This window comes from Pleuronectes platessa, chromosome 15, assembly GCF_947347685.1.
Source record: "Pleuronectes platessa chromosome 15, fPlePla1.1, whole genome shotgun sequence".
Lineage (NCBI taxonomy): Eukaryota > Metazoa > Chordata > Actinopteri > Pleuronectiformes > Pleuronectidae > Pleuronectes > Pleuronectes platessa.
In genome coordinates, this window is record NC_070640.1 from 4,642,908 (window position 1) to 4,664,081 (window position 21,174).

Sequence of the window (21,174 nt, forward strand, 5' to 3'; positions counted from 1 at the left end):
AGCCCATGAAGTTCCCTGCGCACTGGCACGTCCGGTTGTAGAACACCAGGGGCCACTTCTCCCTGTCATCCACCCCGGAGAAGGGGTACTGCGGCCCGTCAGGCTGCTGCGACACCTCCACGTCCTCGCAGGAGCCCCGGCCCGAGCTGGCTCCGCAGGGCGAGCCGTCCCCGTCCCATGGCGGGCAGCACTCCTTGGTGCGTAAAGCTTCCCGGGTGGCGCACGGCCGAGGGAACTGCGCACAGCCGGGCGCCACACACAACATGAAGGTGATGACCATCAGAAGCGACATCACAACCGGGGGGTTCACGCTTTGGACACGGTGAATACGGGCAAGCGCAGGGGAATTAGAGCCAAAGTGTTGGAGCCCATGTGATGCATTCTCAGGGTTAAATACTTGAGGGATTTCTGCAGTGCACCCCCCCCCCCCCCCCCTCTCTCTGTGTGGAGCCGGTCACATGCTGCATGACCTCAGGCTGAAGCTCACTTGATGTGTGTGGAAATCAGCCCGAAAGCAAACTGCAGCCCAAGAAGAAAGAAGTTACATATAATGACATTTGAGCATATTCAGTGGAGTTTTTCAATCTTAATGAGCTTTAATGAAAATGTGTTATTTGCCTGATGATACCATTCAAATGAATAGGCAACATATCACCTCATTATAGACTCTTATTTTGTTAATTGAGCGGAAAACAGGCATTTAACTCTACACAAACACACACACAAACAGACACACACAGCCACAAATAAAGCAAACTGTTATTCCTGGCATTATGGGATGAAAACCACCGTGATAATTCTGGGTCCACAGAGAGACAGGGACATCAGCGTGAGGAGAGAGATAATCAGCCATGTTGTCATATTATATTATCTTATTATTATATATATATATATCAACAACTCAAATGAACAATATGCGAAGTATACTGTATTATACACTTACCCCTAATATAACAGGAGATGAAGTTGTAAGGTTGTTAAATGAGTAAACTTCAGAATACTGACACCGGGTATGATCTGATTGAAAACGAGCCCCTGTTGAAATGCAGAGATTTATAATTGATTAATTAAAAGAGTTGATTTGTTTCAAAGTCAAAGTTTTTTAATTTGCTGTTTTGCAGTGAATTCTGGGCTCAAAGGTATTTCCGGTCCGTCTGTTTGTCAGAAGAGAACTTTAAAGTGTTTGACACCTTCTGGGAACCAGTATCTCACATGACTGACAAAACATGAGGCCTTCAATCCACACTTTAATGATCACAGGACATAACGCTCAGGGCAGCAGAGGGAGTGTCCACCAGAGGGGGCCATGTCCCTGCGTCTGATGAAATCCTCTCTCCACAAAGGACAGTTCACCTCAGCTGTAGCTTGTTTTCTCTTCAGGCAAATTGACAAAATCGGAAAAATTCTAAGTAAAACCCTCCATCTTCATTCTCATGAACCAGAAGGACACATCGTCAGTCACACATCTGACCTCTGTTTTATTAGTCTTTCAAAGAATAGCCAGCAACAAAGATGTTTTTGTTGTTGTACCACGGGTCTTCATGAAAAGCATTCTTCTGAGCTTTCTAAGAAACATCTCACATATCCGATCATATCTGGAGCGTCAACAGATCTGGGTTGGAACTATTAAATGTGAATGAATCAGATTGATGTAGACGATCACCTCCTCTGTAGATGGATTTGTTGTACCTGTGTTGTATGCTCTGTAAGTTAAAGCAGGATATTACACTGAATCAGCTGAACCACACGTATACAGGATTTTCCATCTTGTTCATAAACATATTTAATTCAATAGTTGTATCCAATCGTCTACAATTATTTGTTAATTCATTTAACAGGGACAGAGAAAAGAGAGAAGAGAGAATATACATGTTCATACTCAACAACAACTCATGAGACGAAATGTAAGATATTAATAAAATGAGGGATATTACAGTTTATTAAAACATGGAATGTGCATAGACTTGTAAACTTGCATTTAAAATCAATCATATTTCCAAATCACGAGTTTGTCCTTTGATACTTACGACAATGATCTACTGCTTTTCATCTTAATCGCTTGATCTTTGTGACGTTAGAATCTTTTTTTTTTACACACAATAACATACCGACCTTTGATTATGTTCTGAGTCGGTGTGACCTAAAGCAAAGAGGGGGAGCGATTCAGTGGAGGTGCATGAAAGTCCAATTTATTTTAAAAACCTCATTCCATCTTGTGGTCTCTGTTATTTTCCATTTGACCCGGCCCACGTGTCTTTGAGCAAACAGACGGCAGCGACAGATTTAATGAAAAGCCGTGATGCATCGAGCTGAGTAGATATGGAGTTTATGTTTTTTAGGTTATAAACAGCAGAGCGGGTCATATCAACCTGGAGCACAGGAGGGTCGGCCTCAGAATAACATGTCTCTTCAGTTTTTGCCATTTGGATTTGAAAGTGACGGTGTTGAGACTCTTTCTCTTTACTGGACGTATTGAAACTGGATGTTAAATGTAACTTTCCCTTCTCATTGAAAGTTTACAACGACTGAAGTGTTAATCTGATGCTTCATCTTAATCCACATGAAGAAAAATCCACTGCTTCAATGCTCTCAAAGATGAAAAATGTACTTGTTACAAACCTTGATTATGAATGTTTCCATCAGCTGATCCACACAAGGTATCACTTGGAAACGTTAGTATCTTAATATGTAAACTTAAAGGTTCAACTTTAATCGTCAAATATCTAGTTTATTCTCAACATTCTTATTCTTAATATAGATTTTCTGATTTCAATAAAATGTATGTTCAACGTTCTGACGTTGTACTTTTCCTTAAGTCTGGCCCTGGTTCTCTTCTGTAATTTTAAATCTGCTTGATAACAGATGTTTGTTTTATGCATTGAATTTAAGAAAATGTAAAAAAAAACAACGATGCAAAAACCTTTCAAATGATGCACATACACATTTAAAGTGCAAGGAATTAAAAGAATATATTTTTGCTTACTGCAAATATGTGTGTACAGTTTGTCAACCTGTAGATAACATAAAAACGGCCATAGTTTCTTGTAAATAAATGTAAATAAATGTTATTAAAATGTCATGAAAAGCGTGAGTCAAAAAATAATTGGGGTCACAACAAAACGGTAAAAAAATAATGAAAAAAAAAACAGAAAAAATTGTTGTTGACATCTAATTATATGAATTCTCACCCCTTAGTCGTCATTTGCTTCCTCACATGTTTGTGTTATTCTCCTCATATTCTACAATGTGTCTTTGTGGCTTCGCCTCATGGAGCTTTTCACAGATGCAGTCGCTGTGGATGCTGCACGCTTGCCACTGTTTAAGAGGAGGAGGAGGAGGAGGATGAGGAGGAGGAAGAGGAGGAGGAAGAGGAGAGAGAGGAGGGAGGGGGGGCAGCCGTGTGCGTCAGTAAGTAACATGTTCCAATAACGGACTGTATCATCTGCTGCTATTTGCAGTTTGCTGTAGCCAGGCACCAGGCTGAGCTGCAGAGAGAGAGAGAGAGAAGCTGCAGCCGGAGCGTTTCTTCTCCTCAGTGATGGAGACGCTCTCAGACGGAATGACACCTGCGAGGCAACTGGCACAAAACAGGTAGGATCAAGTTCGTTGAATTATGTGAAGCGCACAACGATGACTTTACAAGTGAGCTTTGTATATGGATCGTTAATGCATTCTTCAGTTTCACCAAGTGGCTCGACGCTCCTGCAACATCATTTCATCACCATGGCAGCAACTTGAAATCATTTTTTCTTGTAGGTTTGTCGATATCAGTTTCTTCTTTTCCTCAATTTCAAATGTTTTATCATTTCACCTGAAATACCAACTTGGCTGAAATGGACTTCTTAGTGTCGGGGGCGGATCCAGGGGCGAGGCCGGGGGGGTTGGGGGGGGGGGGGGGGGGGCGGGTCTGGGGCCCCTGTTCCATCAGAAATCGTAAAAAAAAACACTTACTAAGAATAGATATGACAATTTATCACGATTTTCTGGTTTACAACAATGTGCTTGAACAAGGAGCAATTTTTCTAAATATAGTCAATGATGTGTTTCTCTTCTCAGAACCGTAGAGCGATCATTAAACACCAAATGACTTAAATGTGCAACTAGCTAAATCAGGAAATGTGCATGGATGTTCGACATGTAATTGTCCCCCCCTCAGTGGCCCCTGCATGGCCCCTGATTTAGAAAAACCCTAGATCCGCCACTGCTTAGTGCATTGTTCATTGATCGTGATTGATAGTCATTGATACAGTGAGTTTACCTGTAAAGATGATCACACATGCAATTCCAGTTGCCTATGAGCAACTCCTGAAACACCAAGCCCATTCTCCTTATGTCCCGATCCTTTTTGCGGCAGGAATCGAACCTTTACCCCTGGAACTACAAGCACCAAGCCGAAGACAGCCCATTCATCAGAGCCTCAGCTGTGAGAGGATGGCAGCAGGTGTGAGGAGCAACACGAGGATGGGGAGCGGACCAGGGTTTCACGTCAGGTTGTTGGCTCTGGTCGTGCTGCTGGGGTCGGATCTGAGCTGGCTCGGCCTGAAGGAGCTGGTCGGGGTCAACGGCCAGAACACGGAGAGACGGGTTCTGGCTCACATCCCCGGGGACATCATTATAGGAGCTCTGTTCTCAGTGCACCACCAACCACCTGCAGATAAGGTACCTGCTGGTTTTACGTTTGATCAATTTCTCCTCGTGTACACGTGATAAATATACACGTTACGTTTCGCTCAGGTCCACGAGAGGAAGTGTGGTGCAGTGAGGGAGCAGTATGGGATCCAGAGGGTCGAGGCCATGATGAACACGCTGGATCGAATCAATGCAGACCCCACTATCCTCCCCAATATCACCTTGGGCTGCGAGATCAGGTCAGACACCAATCACACAATCACATCCTGATACATTGTGTGTGTATTTTAATTAAAATTCCAACCATGCACTGAGGACCATTGGTTTTGTTTGTCTCTAAAAGATATAAAAAGCTGTGATAACTGGCACATCAAGATTTGTTTCTGTCATAGTCAAATAATATGAAGAAATGTTGCTTTAATTGGGTGTTAAAATCTGTGCGACAGAGGGTGTTTGTGATTCGAACGGGAAAGAGACACAATAAGACAGACGGAGTGTTTATGGAGCTATTAATGAGCCGAGGGTCTGGGAGTAAATGGGGGAGGTGGCAGTCGGCAGCAGGGGAGGACAGATTGGAGGCAAACTTCCACTGAAGATCGCTGACTACAGACCGAACGGTGGCTGCAGGAATCAGGACACAAGACACGAAGAGAAAATACATGTTGTGCAAACCAGAGAGGCAGCAAATGGGAATTTCCGACGCAGGCAAAAGACGGGAGGAGATATCGCCTTAAAAAGCATAACTCTATAACCTAAAGGGTTTGTGCTGGAGAAGTCGATGGCTGAGGGCGTATTGATCCAAGCTTTGAGAAACGAGGGGCCAAATGTTGTCTACAAAAGCCATTCTAAAGTTCAGCTGAAGCTAATATGGAGGCTGACAAACCTAATTACCAGAAAGTCTCTTGGCACAAAAAGGGATTTTTGAACTAAAATACTTTGAAACATTCCAGCTTGATTTGACTCACTCACCCTGATGAAACTAGAAAGATACTCAGTGAGACACAATCTTCTGCCAAGGCCCAATAGTCCTTTAATCATCAAGACCCATGAATTATTCTCTGAGAAATAAAGACAAAGGTCAAAAAGGTGAAATTCCATGATCAGTTCCTTTCTCCACATCTACGCCAACATTCAATTGCTTCTTCCTTGACCCGTGTCCCAACCTTGGACCAAGTTTTGTGGAAATTCATTGAGAAGTTTTGGTCCTTTCTGGATGAAAATCATTCAACTAAAGCAAATCTTTATATGTGGATACAGAGTCGTTTTTGCGTAAACTTAATTTCGAACAAACCAACCAACAAACAAACAGATAGAGGTAACTACATAACCCCTTTGACTGAGGTAATTACAGAGCTATATGTACTAAAATGTAAGTGGACTTTTCAAAAGCATGAGGCACAGGCTGTGTGAGCATCCAACTGGCTTCTCCAGGCGATCATCACCTCTTATTCCCGCCTCGCTCGCCAAGACAACAACGTGAACTTAATCTGCCCACACCAGGGACTCGTGCTGGCACTCTGCTGTGGCTCTGGAGCAGAGCATCGAGTTTATTCGGGACACTCTGGTGTCCAACGAGGAGGAGGAGAGCCAGGGCAAGTGTGTGGCAGAGGCAGGGAGCCCGCTGCCCCAGGGGAAGAAGCCCATCGTGGGTCTGATCGGACCCGGGTCCAGCTCCGTGGCCATCCAGGTGCAGAACCTCCTGCAGCTCTTCAACATCCCACAGATCGCCTACTCCGCCACCAGCATGGATCTGAGTGACAAGGTAGGACCAGTGCATGGACATCAAACATCCATCCATCCATCCATCCATCCATCCATCCATCGAATCCATCCATCTATCCATCCATCCATCCACATGTCAATTTGTCCCCACAGAGCCTGTTTAAATATTTCATGAGGGTGGTGCCATCAGACATGCAACAGGCCAGAGCCATGGTCGACATCGTCAAGAGATACAACTGGAGCTACGTGTCCGCAATACACACAGAGGGTACGACTGTGTGTGTCTGTGTGTGTGTTTGTGTGTTTGTGTTTTGCTGCTTTAAATGTATCATTTAAAAGAACAGTTACCCTATTTGATGATTGTTTTATTTGTCATATTTTCATATGGAGATATAAGTCTGATCTTCAACTCTTACCTCAAAGAAACAGATATCCCCTGCAGGTAAAAAGGATTTTCAGAAGAGAGGAAATAAATATTAACCAATATTTATAGAGGAAGTCAGAAACGGCTGCATCATCAGACAGAGGGGGATGAATTGAGGTCAAATTAGAGTTTAAAAGAAATTGGGGCTCTGTTATGACTTGAGAAATAAGTCACCTCACATGAAGCAGAGAAGACGATGCCTCAAACAGCGTCGTGCTGAGACTGAGAGTAAACTTGCAAAGCCACAGAAACTAGGTGACCTCATTTCCAGCACAAACAGAGGAGTCTCCCCCCTGACAGTTCCCATAACAGAGACTAAATCATCAGATTCTCCAGCGTTGGGCTGCATGGCATCTGTGTGTCCTGTGTGCAGTTTGTGTTTTTAATTTTAAATTCTAAAGCACAAGGTAGCAGAACACTGGGGGTTTGTGTATTATGAGCAACAATCCATTTCCGTCCACAGGTAACTATGGAGAGAGCGGTATGGAGGCCTTTAAAGACATGGCAGCTAAGGAAGGAATCTGCATCGCCCACTCGGACAAGATCTACAGCAACGCAGGGGAGCGCAGCTTCGACAAGCTGCTGCAGAAACTCCGAGCCCACCTGCCCAAAGCCCGGGTGGTGGCCTGCTTCTGTGAGGGCATGACGGTCCGGGGGATTCTCATGGCCATGAGGCGACAGGGCCTGGTGGGAGAGTTCCTGCTGGTCGGAAGGTGAGAAGCCAATCTTTGTATCATAAGTGGATTTCTTATCCTGTTTCTGCTTTGATTATAAGAGGTCTAAATGATTCGTGCATCAGGGGTCTCAGTGTCATGCATTGATTTTCGATCCAGATTTTCTTCAGATGCTTGACATCATCAGACAAGGTGTGTTTGTTGTCATGGCAGCCATCTTTTTCATCATCATCATCCTTGTTATCATCTTCATCGCATCCCTCGACTTCACGGTGATCCAGGAAACTCAAGGTATCTTTTTCAAGAACTCCTTTTGTATTTATATGACAGTAACACTGTGTTATGATCATGAAATCAGATTAAATTAGATTATTATTACCATTTGTTATTGAGAAACTGTAGTTTAGGCTGCTCTGTGTTTATTTACTGCTCCAAATATGGTTCACTCATGCAGACGTTTTATTAGAGCAGCTGAGTCTCGTCTGCAAGAACATTTTTCATCAAGAAACGTCATTTTCAGGCATATTCACGCCCAGAAATCTGATAGATTATATAGATAAATACAGAAAAATTATGACAAATCAATATTAATAGTGTTATTGGTAGTTCTAACATTAAATTCAAGAAAACGAGGTCTAGCTGCATATCATATAGAATCATAGATAGATTTAAAAATAGACAGTTAATAGATAAAGCAGGGATGCTTTATGAGAATGTGATTATATGCAACATCCCACTCCATCCTTCAGAATATGACATTGTTGAAATACCCCTGTTCATATTTCTGCATGCTATGTATTGGATCATTGCTGTTACTTTAAACAGGGAAGATGTTAACGACTGGGCATAGTGTGCAGGAGAGAACGTGTGCAATTAAAAACATGAGGGAAGGGAAAATAAGAGGGGGTTGATTTATCAGGAGGACTCAGCCTCTCTGAGAATAAGGTTTTATTTTAAGGTTTAGCTCTCTGGCTCGCTCTCCTCCCTGCATGCTGTTCTATAAATGCCTTTCCTCATTAGGAGCCACATATGTAGGCTGTCGCTCAAATCTGACAGCAGGAAACAGGAAATAACCTTGAACTACATATTACCGAAAAAAGCTCTGAGAAAAACAAGCTCTAGAATCCATTTTCATGTGTAATAATGTATATGTTGTGAATCATTGTTCATTTGTAAAGCTGTGCAGATGAAGACGAAGGGTTGTAAGGTTTGAGTTGTGATTATTATGTTCTGATCTCAGTGTGTTGGCAGCTTCGTTGTTAATCCAGTTTGTTACCTGCACAAACCGTGTGAGCCTGGAGGATGTGTGATATACATGTGTGTGTTCATGCGATGTATTCTGAGCTCCCACTTATAGAAAGAGAGAGTTGAGGTATCTGAGGGAGCAGATGATACATACCCTGTTGTATGTGGCTCGGGGGGGATGGTGGAGCACTTAGATTCCAGTCTTTACAGCTATTGGTTGGATTGCTATTATCATGCTGTGTAGAAATTCGTGGTCCTCAGATGATCAACCATCCTGACTTGAATCCAAATCTGCTCTTAAACCTTTTTGTGCTGAACAACTATAACTCATGTCCAGTTTCTGCAAAACTAATGACCTGCCCATCAGCCTGTGTGCTGTGTTTTAAAGCTAATTGGAAAACCTCAGTGAACATTGTACCAACATTAAACCTGCAAGACATCGGTATAAACATTAAATTCAGGTGTGAATCTGGATTGTGAGACAGAATAATTCATGGAGCATATTTACGAATATGGATCCAAACAAATATCTAGACCTGGTGAATTTAAATGTGATAATATTGGGACTGTCGGGCCTCAGCTGAGGTATCTACTCCCATGACCTTCTGCATTCAAATTATTTCCACTTCATCCTTTTCCCTCACTACCAACCATGACCAGCTCCCCTCCTCTGCAGGGTTTACACTGTGGTGTGTATCCGAGCTCTTCTCCAACCAGCTACATTTTTGGGCTTCAACTAAAGCAACATGTTCCCCTGTAGCGGCTTCTGAGCACTTTCATTTGTGCTCACCTGACTTTGTCGGAACCACAGCAGCCGAGGAATCGCAGGTCGTGGGAACGCGTGTTCCTCTCCTCCGTTCAGACAACTGTTTCATTTTTCTCTCCTTTGATATTTTGGTTCATTTTAGAAATCGGACGCTGGTCCAGGAGCTGCAGGGCTGTAAAGTGTCCACTCAGATGGAAACTCAGCTATTATTGTGCCATACGAGTTGAAACGAGAGCCCTTGTGTGTCTTCAGGCTCGTAGGTGGTGGAGCTGCATCTCCAGCACGCTGCCCTCCCAGGTCGCTGTGTGGGCTTCCGAGCTCTCGTTCTGGAGTGATTCAAACTATCCCGAGTCAAAGCCCTGCATGCTTTTCATATCCAGCCCTGCCTGTTTTCATGCCAGCGTTCAGTTTCTGCGCTCGCTCCTCTAAGGATGTGTTATGAAATGATCTCCTACCTCAACCCGGCTTCATGGAACGCCCACGCTGCTGTTGTGTAACTCTGGCTCGCTTAGCGAAGTTTTCAGAAAAAAAACCCGACTTCTTATGCTTTTCTCCCTTTGTCGGTCAGAAATAGAAGAGTGCGATTGTGTGTGTCAGCGAGGTGAGCGTGTTTACATGTGTGCACATGTGTGGAGGTTTAATCACACTCCTGTTTGGGTTGATTGTAGACCAGTGTCCGGAGGGAGAGATAATAATAGACGGAACAGAAACCTTTTCAGACGGTTCACTGATCACAGCTTATTGGATCGGAGCCCACGGTGTGTTTTTGAATAAGCAGCAGATCAGATGTCTGCAGACGCTGGTGGTGTTTGTCTGGTTTGATAGGAATCCGCCTGTAACTCTCGTCAGAAGGTGCTTTTCTGTAAACTTAATAATCAATCATACAATTAGCATTTATAATTTAGACATGTTATCAAACTCAAGCGAATCCACATGTTCTTCTTTACAGCAGCGTCTCAATGGACCTTGCAGATAATGAGCCGACAGAGATCTAATCAATCCAGTGACACATATTTAAACAATCATTCAACTCAACACAGTTTTAAAAGACACAGCAGGTGTTTCTCTCCCAACGAGGCAAAGTTCTCTCATCTTCATCGACCTCTGATCCCTGGAGGTTCATCACAAAGCATCTCTGCACATGCACATAATTCAACATATCCACAATTCTTTCATATTGGATATTTGGGCAAATACTTTCTATTTTTATCAACCTGAGAGTGCGATTATTCTACTATTCTACTGGCCAAGTGCCACTTATATTCTATAAAACCATTAGAGTGGTGCTCAGCGGACACATACACACATCACCGATTGATTTAATACTGGGAAATATTTTCATTATCAAGACACATGAATTATTCCCTGGAAATCTGTTAAAAATAATGTGCTTTTGGTAAATTAATTGTGAACCAGGTATAAACACAAGAGGTGAAAGTTCAACTTCATAATCCTGATGATGTTTCCACTCCTCAGCTCTGAGGTCTGTGCTGCATTTCACTTGGCGATGTGAGCAATGAAAGATAAATGAGAGAGACCTTAAAAACATGTCTCTGTTCTAAAGGCCATGTCTGTGATAAATGGCAGATTTAATCAATAGATTCAGAGAAATAAAAATCCTGACTCCAGTAACCTGATGCATCTTTTTCCTGCTCTGCCTCTCTCCTCCTCCTGGGCAGTGACGGCTGGGCCGACCGGTACGACGTCACAGACGGATACCAGAGGGAGGCAGCCGGCGGAATCACCATCAAGCTCAAGTCTGCGTACGTGACCTGGTTCGATGATTATTACCTGAACCTGAAGCCGGACGCCAACCAGAGGAACCCCTGGTTCCCTGAGTTCTGGCAGCACCGCTTCCAGTGCCGGCTGAGGGGTCATCCGCTGGAGAACACCGCGTTCAACCGCACCTGCACCTGTTAGTACAACACAGAGATCACACGACCTCACGCACGCTTCACACGTCATCCAGTCTGGTTTAAAGGGTTGGGCTGTTAATCTAGATTACACAGATTGTGGTGATTGGTTTCTTCTTATGAGCAGGTCTCTGTTCTCCACAGGGAGAGAGTCTCTGCGTCATCAGTATGCCCAAGACACCAAGATGGGCTTTGTCATTAATGCCATCTATTCCATGGCGTATGGCCTACATGCCATGCAGCAGTCTCTCTGTCCAGGATACAAGGTATAGTCATAAATATCAGTCACATTTGTGGTTTCACATTGAGCATGAAAGTATTGACTCTGTGACTTTTCTCCAGGGTCTGTGTGAGTCCATGAGACCCATCGATGGCCAGAAGCTGCTGGATTTCCTGATGAAAACCAACTTTACTGGTGTTTCCGGGGAGATCATCCTCTTCGACCAGAACGGAGACTCTCCGGGCAGGTGAGGATTGAACCGGGGGGAGGAGGAAAAGAAAAGGAAACTAAGAAGTAGAAAGAAAACATTGAAGGTGTGCATGTGCTGTCTCATGCAAACCGGGTTTGTGTGCCTCAGGTATGAAATCATGAACTTCAAGCACATCGGCGAGGATGAGTATTCTTACATCCACGTGGGGAGCTGGGATCAAGGCGGCTTAAAGATGAATGATGAGGAAATCTGGAGCAACAACAGCGAGGTCATCCAGTCAGTCTGCTCGGAGCCCTGCCAGAAGGCACAGATCAAGGTACGTGTGCACAGAGCTTTTCATAGCTGGGACAAATGTGATGCAAAACCAACAACGTAGATGAAATCCATCATTTAAGTGACAAAGGTAACAGAACATGTAATTATATTTGCATGCAAACAATAGAGCAATAATTAGCCTTTATCTAAATCAATGGTTCCCAAACTAGCAGTTGATTCCTCCAGGGGGCTGCAAGACAATCAATCGTATTTTATCATAATTGTTACTAAATATATGAAAATTGTAATCAAATTTAAAATAAAACCATGCAAGTAAAAGTATATCTCATCAGCAATCCACCCTCTAAGGGATAGATCTATAGATAGATGGATGGATGGATGGATGATAAATAGATAGATGTAGTTTCTGTGATAATCCCCAACACGTGGTTTCTTACACCAGTGAATATATCAAACAGGACCCACACAGATCCCACTTGGTTAAAACCTCAACACGGGTCCAATCAGATCTTTGAGTTCTCCACCAGGGACTGAGTGAACCTCTTTGTTCAGACTTTCATCCTCTCCCATCTGGGCTCCTCTAACTCCCTTCAGCCTCTCAACATCTCTGAGAACAACCTGGCTGGTCTCCTTCTCATCATCCCGAAAGTCTCAAACATTAAACCCCACACACGTCACAAGGACTCCCTGTGTGTGTGACAACTTGAAGGGAATTCAAAACTCCAGACTCGTAAGGTTTGGAGAAGATCTGCTAGGCCCATAAGTTCAGGACATAGACCCCAACCCTGTAATACCCAATAACACCATCACTCTGTTTCCTATTTTCTTAATCACAGTCAGAGATATACAGGAGTTCAGGCAACATGCTTTTCAATAGTGAAGGAAAAACGATGAAACACTACACTATACAATTAAACAAGATAAAATCATAACGATGCTGAATTTAAAGCAAGATTAAAAAGGTAATCCTATGAATTAGGGGGCAATATTATAATAAATATACATTTTTAAAACGTATTGCCCGTATTTGTTACTGTGGAAGAGTCTCCCGGACTGATATTATAATATACAAATGGTATTTTTGTGTAAATTGGTTGAGGTGGAGTGTGTCATATTTTATTTGCACATTATACTTTTTAAAATATGAATTTCTAAAGTGAGTAGTGACTGTATCTGTGGAACACTATACTGTATTTACAGTTACTCCGAAATGGAATACTTCAAAGTTGTACTTAAACACAATTGTTACTTTCTTAAAAAGATGATTACATTATTAAGCTTTGTTTTTTACGTTGTTTAAAAAGCACCTCTCTCTGTGGGATATGGCATAAATACACGTGGGCATTGATAGACTGGTAAATAAAAGCAAGTAATAAACATAACCTCTCATATTCTCTCCCTAAGTTTATCTATTTACAACATCTGCAGTGTAATAAAACCTGATTGACACTGCCCTGGAGATCAGAAATCACAGTTCTATGTGAAAACAACTTGGTTCATACTGTGACTCTCCAGTGAAGCTCTGCTGAGGCAAAGGAACTTCTTTCTCACTAATGAGGTCCAGTGAGATTCTACAGTATAAACCCTCATCTTCCTCGGATCCCCTGACGAAGAAATCCTCATTCCTTTGCTTACAGGGCGAACACAGTGTAAGATTAGTTACAGGAGAGGGCCATTGGAGCTTTGAGACCTTTCTGCCCCTTCGTGTTACTGAGTGTGTGTGTGTGTCTGTGTGTGTGTGTGTGTCCAGGTGATCCGTAAAGGAGAGGTGAGCTGCTGCTGGACTTGCACTCCCTGCAAGGACAATGAGTTTGTGTTTGACGAGTACACTTGTCGTGCTTGTGTCCTGGGCTCCTGGCCGACGGACGACCTCACCGGTAAACACTTTCTTTATGTCTCCGCTTGGAATAAACTAAGGATTTGGCCGAAGCTTAGATTTCTTAACTCCAAAATCTGCGAATACTATTTGAAACCCCTCTCCTCCCCTTTTAGAAACAAACATATATTGTGTATATACTGTAAATATATTCCCACTATTAAGTATCTCATGCTTAAACACTTTATTTGGTTTGTATTTTCCATGTGAGAACAGCAGTTTTCCATTTTGCAGATCTCTTTAGTGTTTCTCTATATATGTGCCTCACTTCTGATGAGCCCACACACTGAAGGTTTTACACATAATGAATAAATTATTCTTTGAATTCACATTCTTTCACTATCAAACTTTCAGAGCCAATCAAAAGTTTTCTCTCTGTATCCCTGAAGGTTGTGAGCGGATCCAGGTGCAGTACGTGCGGTGGGGGGATCCAGAGCCCATCGCTGCCGTGGTCTTCTCCTGTCTGGGCCTCATGGCCACACTTTTTGTTACTTCAGTATTTATCAAGTAATTATATTCTTCATCCACAGTGAACACACAACTTAAAAATGCACGAATTCTTCATATTTTAAGATTAAAGGTTTTCTGCTGAATATTGGAGATAAGCTCTGGTTGTTAATTACTTCTAAGTCTTTTTAACTGAGCTACTTATTCTGAAGCTGCTGTTTCAAGGTTTAAAATAGTTATATGATATATTTTTCATATCTTTTCCAAATGGTTTTGTACAACAAGAAATTTGTGGCACTTTTAAGGCAAAACTTGAGCTTTTTCTGATCCAATTACTCATTTTACTATTTTCAGCCAATCTGCAGTAGATTGACTTTCCCTCATTCTGCAGATTTTCGGACACCCCCGTGGTCAAGTCGTCCAGTCGGGAGCTCTGCTACATCATCCTGGCTGGAATATGTCTGGGCTACCTGTGCACCTTCAGTCTCATCGCCAAGCCCCACATCATCTACTGCTACCTGCAGCGGCTCGGCATCGGCCTGTCCCCGGCCATGAGCTACTCCGCCCTGGTCACCAAGGTGCTGCCCGCCTCTGATTCCTTATGAGACAGAGAAACAAACGTTCAAACATTTCGAGTCATTTAGTTTCACTTCCTGAATGAAGTGATTTCAATATCAGCTTCTGTTTAATTAACTGTAATGGTAAATACGAAGCACTTATTGCTTTTAATGCTACATCATCGATATGCGTTATATAATAGTTCTCAATAGAAAATTGGACATATACTAGTATAACAGGAAAATAAATACAGATTATATCTACAATGTAAATAGAAGAAAAAAATTTTATTGCAAATCAAATGTTTTTTCGACCATGAACAATGACACCGTGGAATCTGTTAAATTCACATTTACCTTCCACAGGAGAACTCCTCTGTATTTAATAGAAAACTGAACACGGGATGATTTAAACTTTAAAAAGGTTGAAAGTACTCCTAAAGGTGACAGGTCATCTAGACCCACTTTCATTAAAGGTTTGATTAAACATGTTTTATTTTCTGACGCACTTCCATGTGTAACAGGATGTTGGGATCAAGATGCTCTTGAAAAGAGGGTTCAGAGGTCGGCTGAACCAGAGTGTAAAATCTTCTGTAACAGTAGCTGCTGAAGATGATTCATATATTTCATCACATATAGTTACAGAGGAGGTGGAAAACTATAGTTTACTACAGTATATGTCAGTGCCTTTGTCTGAGGAGCGAGTGTAGAAATATTTGTATCACTATTATTGTTGTTGTTTCATGTGTTTCACTTTCTATCGCGAGGATTTTAAACATTAATATACCAGAAAACCTGAGTCCCTCCTCTTCCTTTATAACCAGCAAAGCATTTGTTTTGGTCCAATATGCGATTGCTCTAGTCCGACATCTAGTGGTCACCAATGTCCTTAACCTTAAACCATGAGGAGAAGGGCGTCTGAGGAGAAGAGCAGGAGCAGGAGCAGGAGCAGAGGAGCTCCTGTCAGAGATGGGGTGATGTCCAACTGTAAATGGAAGGCATGATACACGTATCTGTGTGTGGGCTGAGGTTGATGTTTAAGATCTGAGGACGGACAGAAAGGGGGAGGGGGGGGGGGGGTTGCTGTTATGAATCAGAGCGAGCTGTATTATAAGTGACGCCTACCAGCATAACCATTTGATCTATTTATACCCAGACCAACCGTATAGCTCGGATCCTGGCAGGCAGCAAGAAGAAGATCTGCACCAAGAAACCTCGCTTCATGTCCGCCTGCGCACAGTTGGTCATCGCCTTCCTACTCATCCTGCTTCAGCTGGGGATTATTGTGACTCTTCTTGTCATAGAGCCACCACAGGTATGTGTGTGTCTCTGTGTGTGTGTGTTGGGTAATTGTTCACTCACATGTGTGTTATCCACGTAGAATGACCCGTGTCTCCCACCAGGTGATCTTCGACTACCCCAGTATCCGAGAGGTGCACCTGATCTGTAATCTGACCACTATCGGGGTGGTGGCGCCGCTGGGCTACAATGGGCTGCTCATCCTCAGCTGCACCTTCTACGCCTTCAAGGTAACGCCAGCATTGCAACAGTTAATAAAACACAACCTGTCCTGTTATATACTTTCTATTAAGGGTGTATATGTGTTTTATTTGCACCTCTGTGACGAAGGTTATGATAGATTTCCACAAAACATGATGGAAGGATGCACTATTTCTTATAGATTGTGAAAGACGGGCCAATTCCAGCATCTTCTTTGATTTCTCAGTGAAAATTTCATGGATTGGGATGAAATATATCAGCTGTGGTTAGACAGGGACTGGTATTTATCAGTTTGTACAATTTGGTGCAGATCTAGTGAAGATATGTCAGTTTTCATTACGGGACTGTTTGGCCTTCAGGCTCTTTCTAGTCTTTTCTTTCTGCTTCATTTGATGCTGCTTTATAAAAACTCAAATTCCTCCTTTTCTCCCTCAGACTCGTAATGTGCCGGCTAATTTTAACGAGGCCAAGTACATCGCCTTCACCATGTACACCACCTGCATCATCTGGCTGGCCTTTGTCCCCATTTACTTTGGCTCCAACTACAAGATCATCACCATGTGCTTCAGCGTGAGCCTCAGCGCCACCGTGGCTCTCTGCTGCATGTTTGTCCCGAAGGTAAGAATAGGGAAACACGTTCTCACAGAGTCAGAATCATCTCTGTGGTGCCTTCATGTGTAATCTGATGGCTGGGTGTTGGTTATTTTTTCATGGGTAGGTTTACATCATGCTCGCCAAGCCGGAGAAAAACGTCCGCAGTGCGTTCACCACGTCCACGGTGGTGCGCATGCACGTGGGCGACGCCAAGAAAGCTGCCAAGACCACCAAGCCCTCCAGCAGCATGGCCAACTTGTTTCGACGCCGTGGCTCTGCTCATGAGGACGTGAGGTATGGGGGGGGCACAAGTCAATTAAATTACCTCCTTTTGCAGGATCAGGTTTGTTCTTTCTCTTCGCGGTGAGGTTGGGGTTCAAAAGTCCCTCATTAAAACAATTGATTGGTTAAAATCCATAAACAGAAGAAAAAATAGACTTCCGAGGCCTCCTCCACGACTGTAAAATAATAAAAACCAGGCATGTTAATATAAAAATAAATAACAACAACACAAGAGCAACAATAAATAATAGTGATGATAGTATCTAGTGTTATTCGGAGCGATGAGGACCAACAGAGACAATTATATACACATATACACAGATGGGTAAAGTGCTGACGATAGTGTTATAGTGTTTTAAAAAACGAACAAACCCACACAAGACATGTGATCTTTGAAGTGCTAGAAAAAGAAATGCTATAGTATAAATCCACATCAAGATTTAAACACATACTCCTAGGTTATCTAGGGTTAGGTTTGGTTTTTTTTACTCCAAATTCATGTTATCAGGATGAATACTAATGTTTTTGGTAGCGACAGATTCTATTTAGTATATTTGCGGGTACAGGGGGACAATGAGCTCAGAGAGGACAGCTGCAGACAGAAAGAGACATGGCAGCCTAACTACTTATCTTCTGCACTGAGAGTCTCAACAGAGTCTGTACACCCACATCCGCTAATGGTTTCTGTCCATGGGCTCATGTATAGAAATGAAAGCTCTGCTGGTTCCACAGCAACAGGCGGAATGTGAAGCCAAGTAAAAAAACTGCTCCCTGAGCTGAGAAACGGTTTCCTCATTTGGGTTAAGTCCTCCCACAGGAGAGCCGCTGCCTTCAAGGATTTCTCCTTCCAGGGAAGATGAAGGGAAAATTGAGGAAAATGTAAAATTACACAGAAAGCAAATTATAGAATGGGGGGGGGGGGGGGGTGGAAGAAACACTTAGAATAAGAAGTAGAACATGGACCTTAGGGTAGATGGTTGAGGTTCTTTTCTCAGCGTTAACACATCTACAACACACACAGTTATCTCTTCAAGGAGTTTACGGATTAACAGTTTCCTTTCAATTAACTAATTATCCTCCTCTTCTTCGTTTCCCAGTGCCAATGGGAAATCAGTGACCTGGACGAAGAGTGAGCGCAGCTACCGACCGAACCTGTGGAAGAGGATGTCGTTCCACGTCAAGAAGAAAGACCCAGTGGAGGCGAACCAGACGGCCATCATCAAGCCGTTCTCTAAAGGAGGAGATCTACCCGTGGACGCCACCGTCAGCGAGCACTACGAGGAGCCCCAGGTGTCTCCGCCCTTCCCCTGCTCGCCCTCTCGGTCCCCTCTGCTCGACGTCAGCCAGCACGCAGCCAAGCCCAGGGGCCTCCAGGGGGGAGAGGAGCCCCAAGCTCTACCCACCTACGTACCCGAGCACGCTGCCGGGGTCAGAAGGAGAGGAGGGGACGGCAGCCAAGGTTTACCGGACGGTGGGGACATCAGCATCATACCTGTGGGCATGGGCGACATCGGCACAGGGTTGCTTGGCGGTCAAACCCAGGGCGTCACCATCATGGACCAGATCAGCTGCGTGGTCAACCGGTTCACCGCCAACATCAGTGAGCTCAACACCATGATGCTGCCGGGGGGAGTCGTGGTCCCCCCTGATTCCACCCCCGCAGATCCAGACGCCGCCCCTGGCCCTCCGCAGTACCTGGCGTCCAGGAGCAAGCAGGGCCCCTCCACCGTCACCACCTACGCTGAGGTAGCGGCTGTTTCCACGTTCTGCGAGAACCGACCGGCGGCTAAGATTTACGAGCACCTGGCCGGGACTTGTGTGAGCAGCAGGCGAGCGAAGGACATGGAGGAGCTGGTGGCTCTGACGCCCCCCTCCCCCTTCAGGGACTCATCTCTGAGCTCCGACGGCAGCTCGGACCCGTCGCTGTCCCCGGCCTCCGAGGCGGAGTACGACCAGCTGCTGCTCAGACACTTCAGCCAGAGCTCGTCCTCCCTCTGAACCGGCTCCTCCTGCACCTCTGTTCCCTCGTTCACCCTCCAACTGGAGTATTTCAACCTCCAGGGCAAGAACAACAGACTGGACCCAACTCTTGTGTTTCTACATTTGAATATTCTGAGTGTTTAAATTGTTATTTTTTAAGAATAGTACCCGAGCAGTGTTTAGTCTTCAAGTGATGAACCAGAACAAACAATTGGGCATTTTACAGACTTTTGACTCTTGTTTCTAACTCTGTTTTAAACTTTTCAGAATCCAAAGAAAATACTGATTCTGTAATAAGTGGAGGAAGTTTACCAAATCTTTACGATCAGTGTTACTTTGGATTCTTTGATTTATTCTAGGAAAGTGCAGGTTTTAGAATGATAAGGGTAGTTGTATTTAATTTGTATATTTTGCATTAATATTCTCATGAACGCAGGTTGTTTTTATTCTTTGTATCATTGCTGTATACTTTCTGCGTATTTAATGTTTTTACTACTGATCATTTGATTGAAGCATTTTGAGTTTTGAGACAGTTTAGATATCGACATGAAGTAAACCACTTGAATAACTTTTCCTGGAAGGTCAAACGATGCATTTTCCCTACAACATTAACTTGTTGTCAATCCTAGAAGACGAACTCAAAGTAATTTGTATCAAGCTGCTTATGGAGAATCCTGCGTTTTGCAAATCAAGGAGTAATCTGAAAGAAACCCATGTAAGACGTTTGTCTCAATGGACGCCACGTCTTCTGATCCCAGAACTGCTTGGACTTCTTCTTTAATTCTTTTCTCTACATATGAATCAGTTGAATGTACGATAACGTGTCCTCGTGTGAAAAGGACCAAAATGATCTTCCACCTCAGGATGTGTCGGCCGCCGGCTCCACATGTTTCTAGTTTGCATGATGTCAGGATTTGAGTTATATTTGTAATCGATTACTTTAAAAAAATATATTGTTCAGTTAAGATGAATAGATATAGTTGAAGAAAGGTAAAGATACTCTTTGTGGTATTGATGTGTCTCAGGAGGAGAGGTACGGGGATGTGAGCCAGATGCTTCTAATGTTTCCATTCTGGCTTTTTATTTGATCTGTGATCTCCAAAACCTTTAGAGGCACAAAGAAAAAACTTTACCAAATTTAAAAAACTGAAAAACTAAATGAATTAAGTTCATTATTGTGTTACTATAACTTTAATTTTCAACAATTTTAATGTATTTCAGTGTTTTTATATTTGAATCCAACAATTTTCTTATGTCAGTGCGGAAGTTGTTATTTTTATATAATATTTAACGACATTTCTTATGCCTGATCATTATTTGCTCTTTTTTTAACTATATATTGCATCTACAGCTCTGACCATGTGCATTATTGATAGTATTGATTCGATGGTTTGCAGGTTTTCATCTTCTATATCTTCCATGTACTGATGTCACATGGGAGCAAGATTATTTATGTTCTTCAGGTTCTTTTCCTTGTTTTATATGTTTACACAGGAAAGAATGTTTTCATGTATTTTTAAATGTGCAGTGTTTTTAGTTTTTTTTTACTGGTTTTCAATGTAGAACGCATTATAAACATTTGCATGCAACCTTGTGCCAGTCAAACTTTTGCAGACGCATAAGATGCTTGATGCCAATAGTTCATGAATATAATCTCCAGAGGACGTTTGCCTCCGTCTTATCTTTTCAATCTTGCCTGAGTTCCCCATTCAGAGCTGAGCTGGAAGACGTGGACGGTTATTTTTACACGTTCCTAAGTTGATGTTACTTATGAACCTTTTCTCTAAATAAGAAGATAATTGTGTCAAATCACTGTGCGATAATTAATAAACCAGAGAAATAGGGTTTCTAGGGCAGT

General features: G+C 43.1%; 2 protein-coding genes across 2 annotated transcripts in view; one reads left to right on the forward strand and one right to left on the reverse strand.

Moving 5' to 3' along the window:
- LOC128457350 (tyrosinase-like) overlaps positions 1 to 292 on the reverse strand; it is a 627-nt gene extending 335 nt beyond the window's left edge. The window contains exon 1 of the mRNA XM_053442001.1: positions 4 to 292. Coding sequence (XP_053297976.1) covers positions 4 to 292 — 289 coding nt within the window. The remainder of the gene's footprint in view (positions 1 to 3) is intronic.
- A 3,165-nt stretch (positions 293 to 3,457) lies between these two features.
- On the forward strand, positions 3,458 to 19,334 carry grm5a (glutamate receptor, metabotropic 5a). The gene is made up of 18 exons (XM_053441449.1): positions 3,458 to 3,591; positions 4,355 to 4,659; positions 4,735 to 4,868; positions 6,130 to 6,391; positions 6,505 to 6,619; positions 7,239 to 7,488; positions 11,140 to 11,375; positions 11,518 to 11,639; positions 11,716 to 11,840; positions 11,952 to 12,120; positions 13,831 to 13,957; positions 14,346 to 14,463; positions 14,795 to 14,981; positions 16,117 to 16,275; positions 16,364 to 16,489; positions 16,896 to 17,078; positions 17,179 to 17,348; positions 18,434 to 19,334. The coding sequence occupies exons 2-18, from the start codon at positions 4,432 to 4,434 to the stop codon at positions 19,332 to 19,334; spliced, it is 3,612 nt and encodes a 1,203-aa protein (XP_053297424.1). The 5' UTR covers positions 3,458 to 3,591; positions 4,355 to 4,431.
- The last annotated feature ends 1,840 nt before the right edge of the window (positions 19,335 to 21,174 follow it).

Coding starts and splice junctions, on each gene's coding strand:
- grm5a (XM_053441449.1), top strand. CDS start 4,432: ATGGCAGCAGGTGTGAGGAGCAACACGAGGATGGGGAGCGGACCAGGG. Junction 11,640..11,715: donor CTCTCTGTCCAGGATACAAG/GTATAGTCATAA, acceptor ACTTTTCTCCAG/GGTCTGTGTGAGTCCATGAG. Junction 16,276..16,363: donor TTGTCATAGAGCCACCACAG/GTATGTGTGTGT, acceptor GTCTCCCACCAG/GTGATCTTCGACTACCCCAG.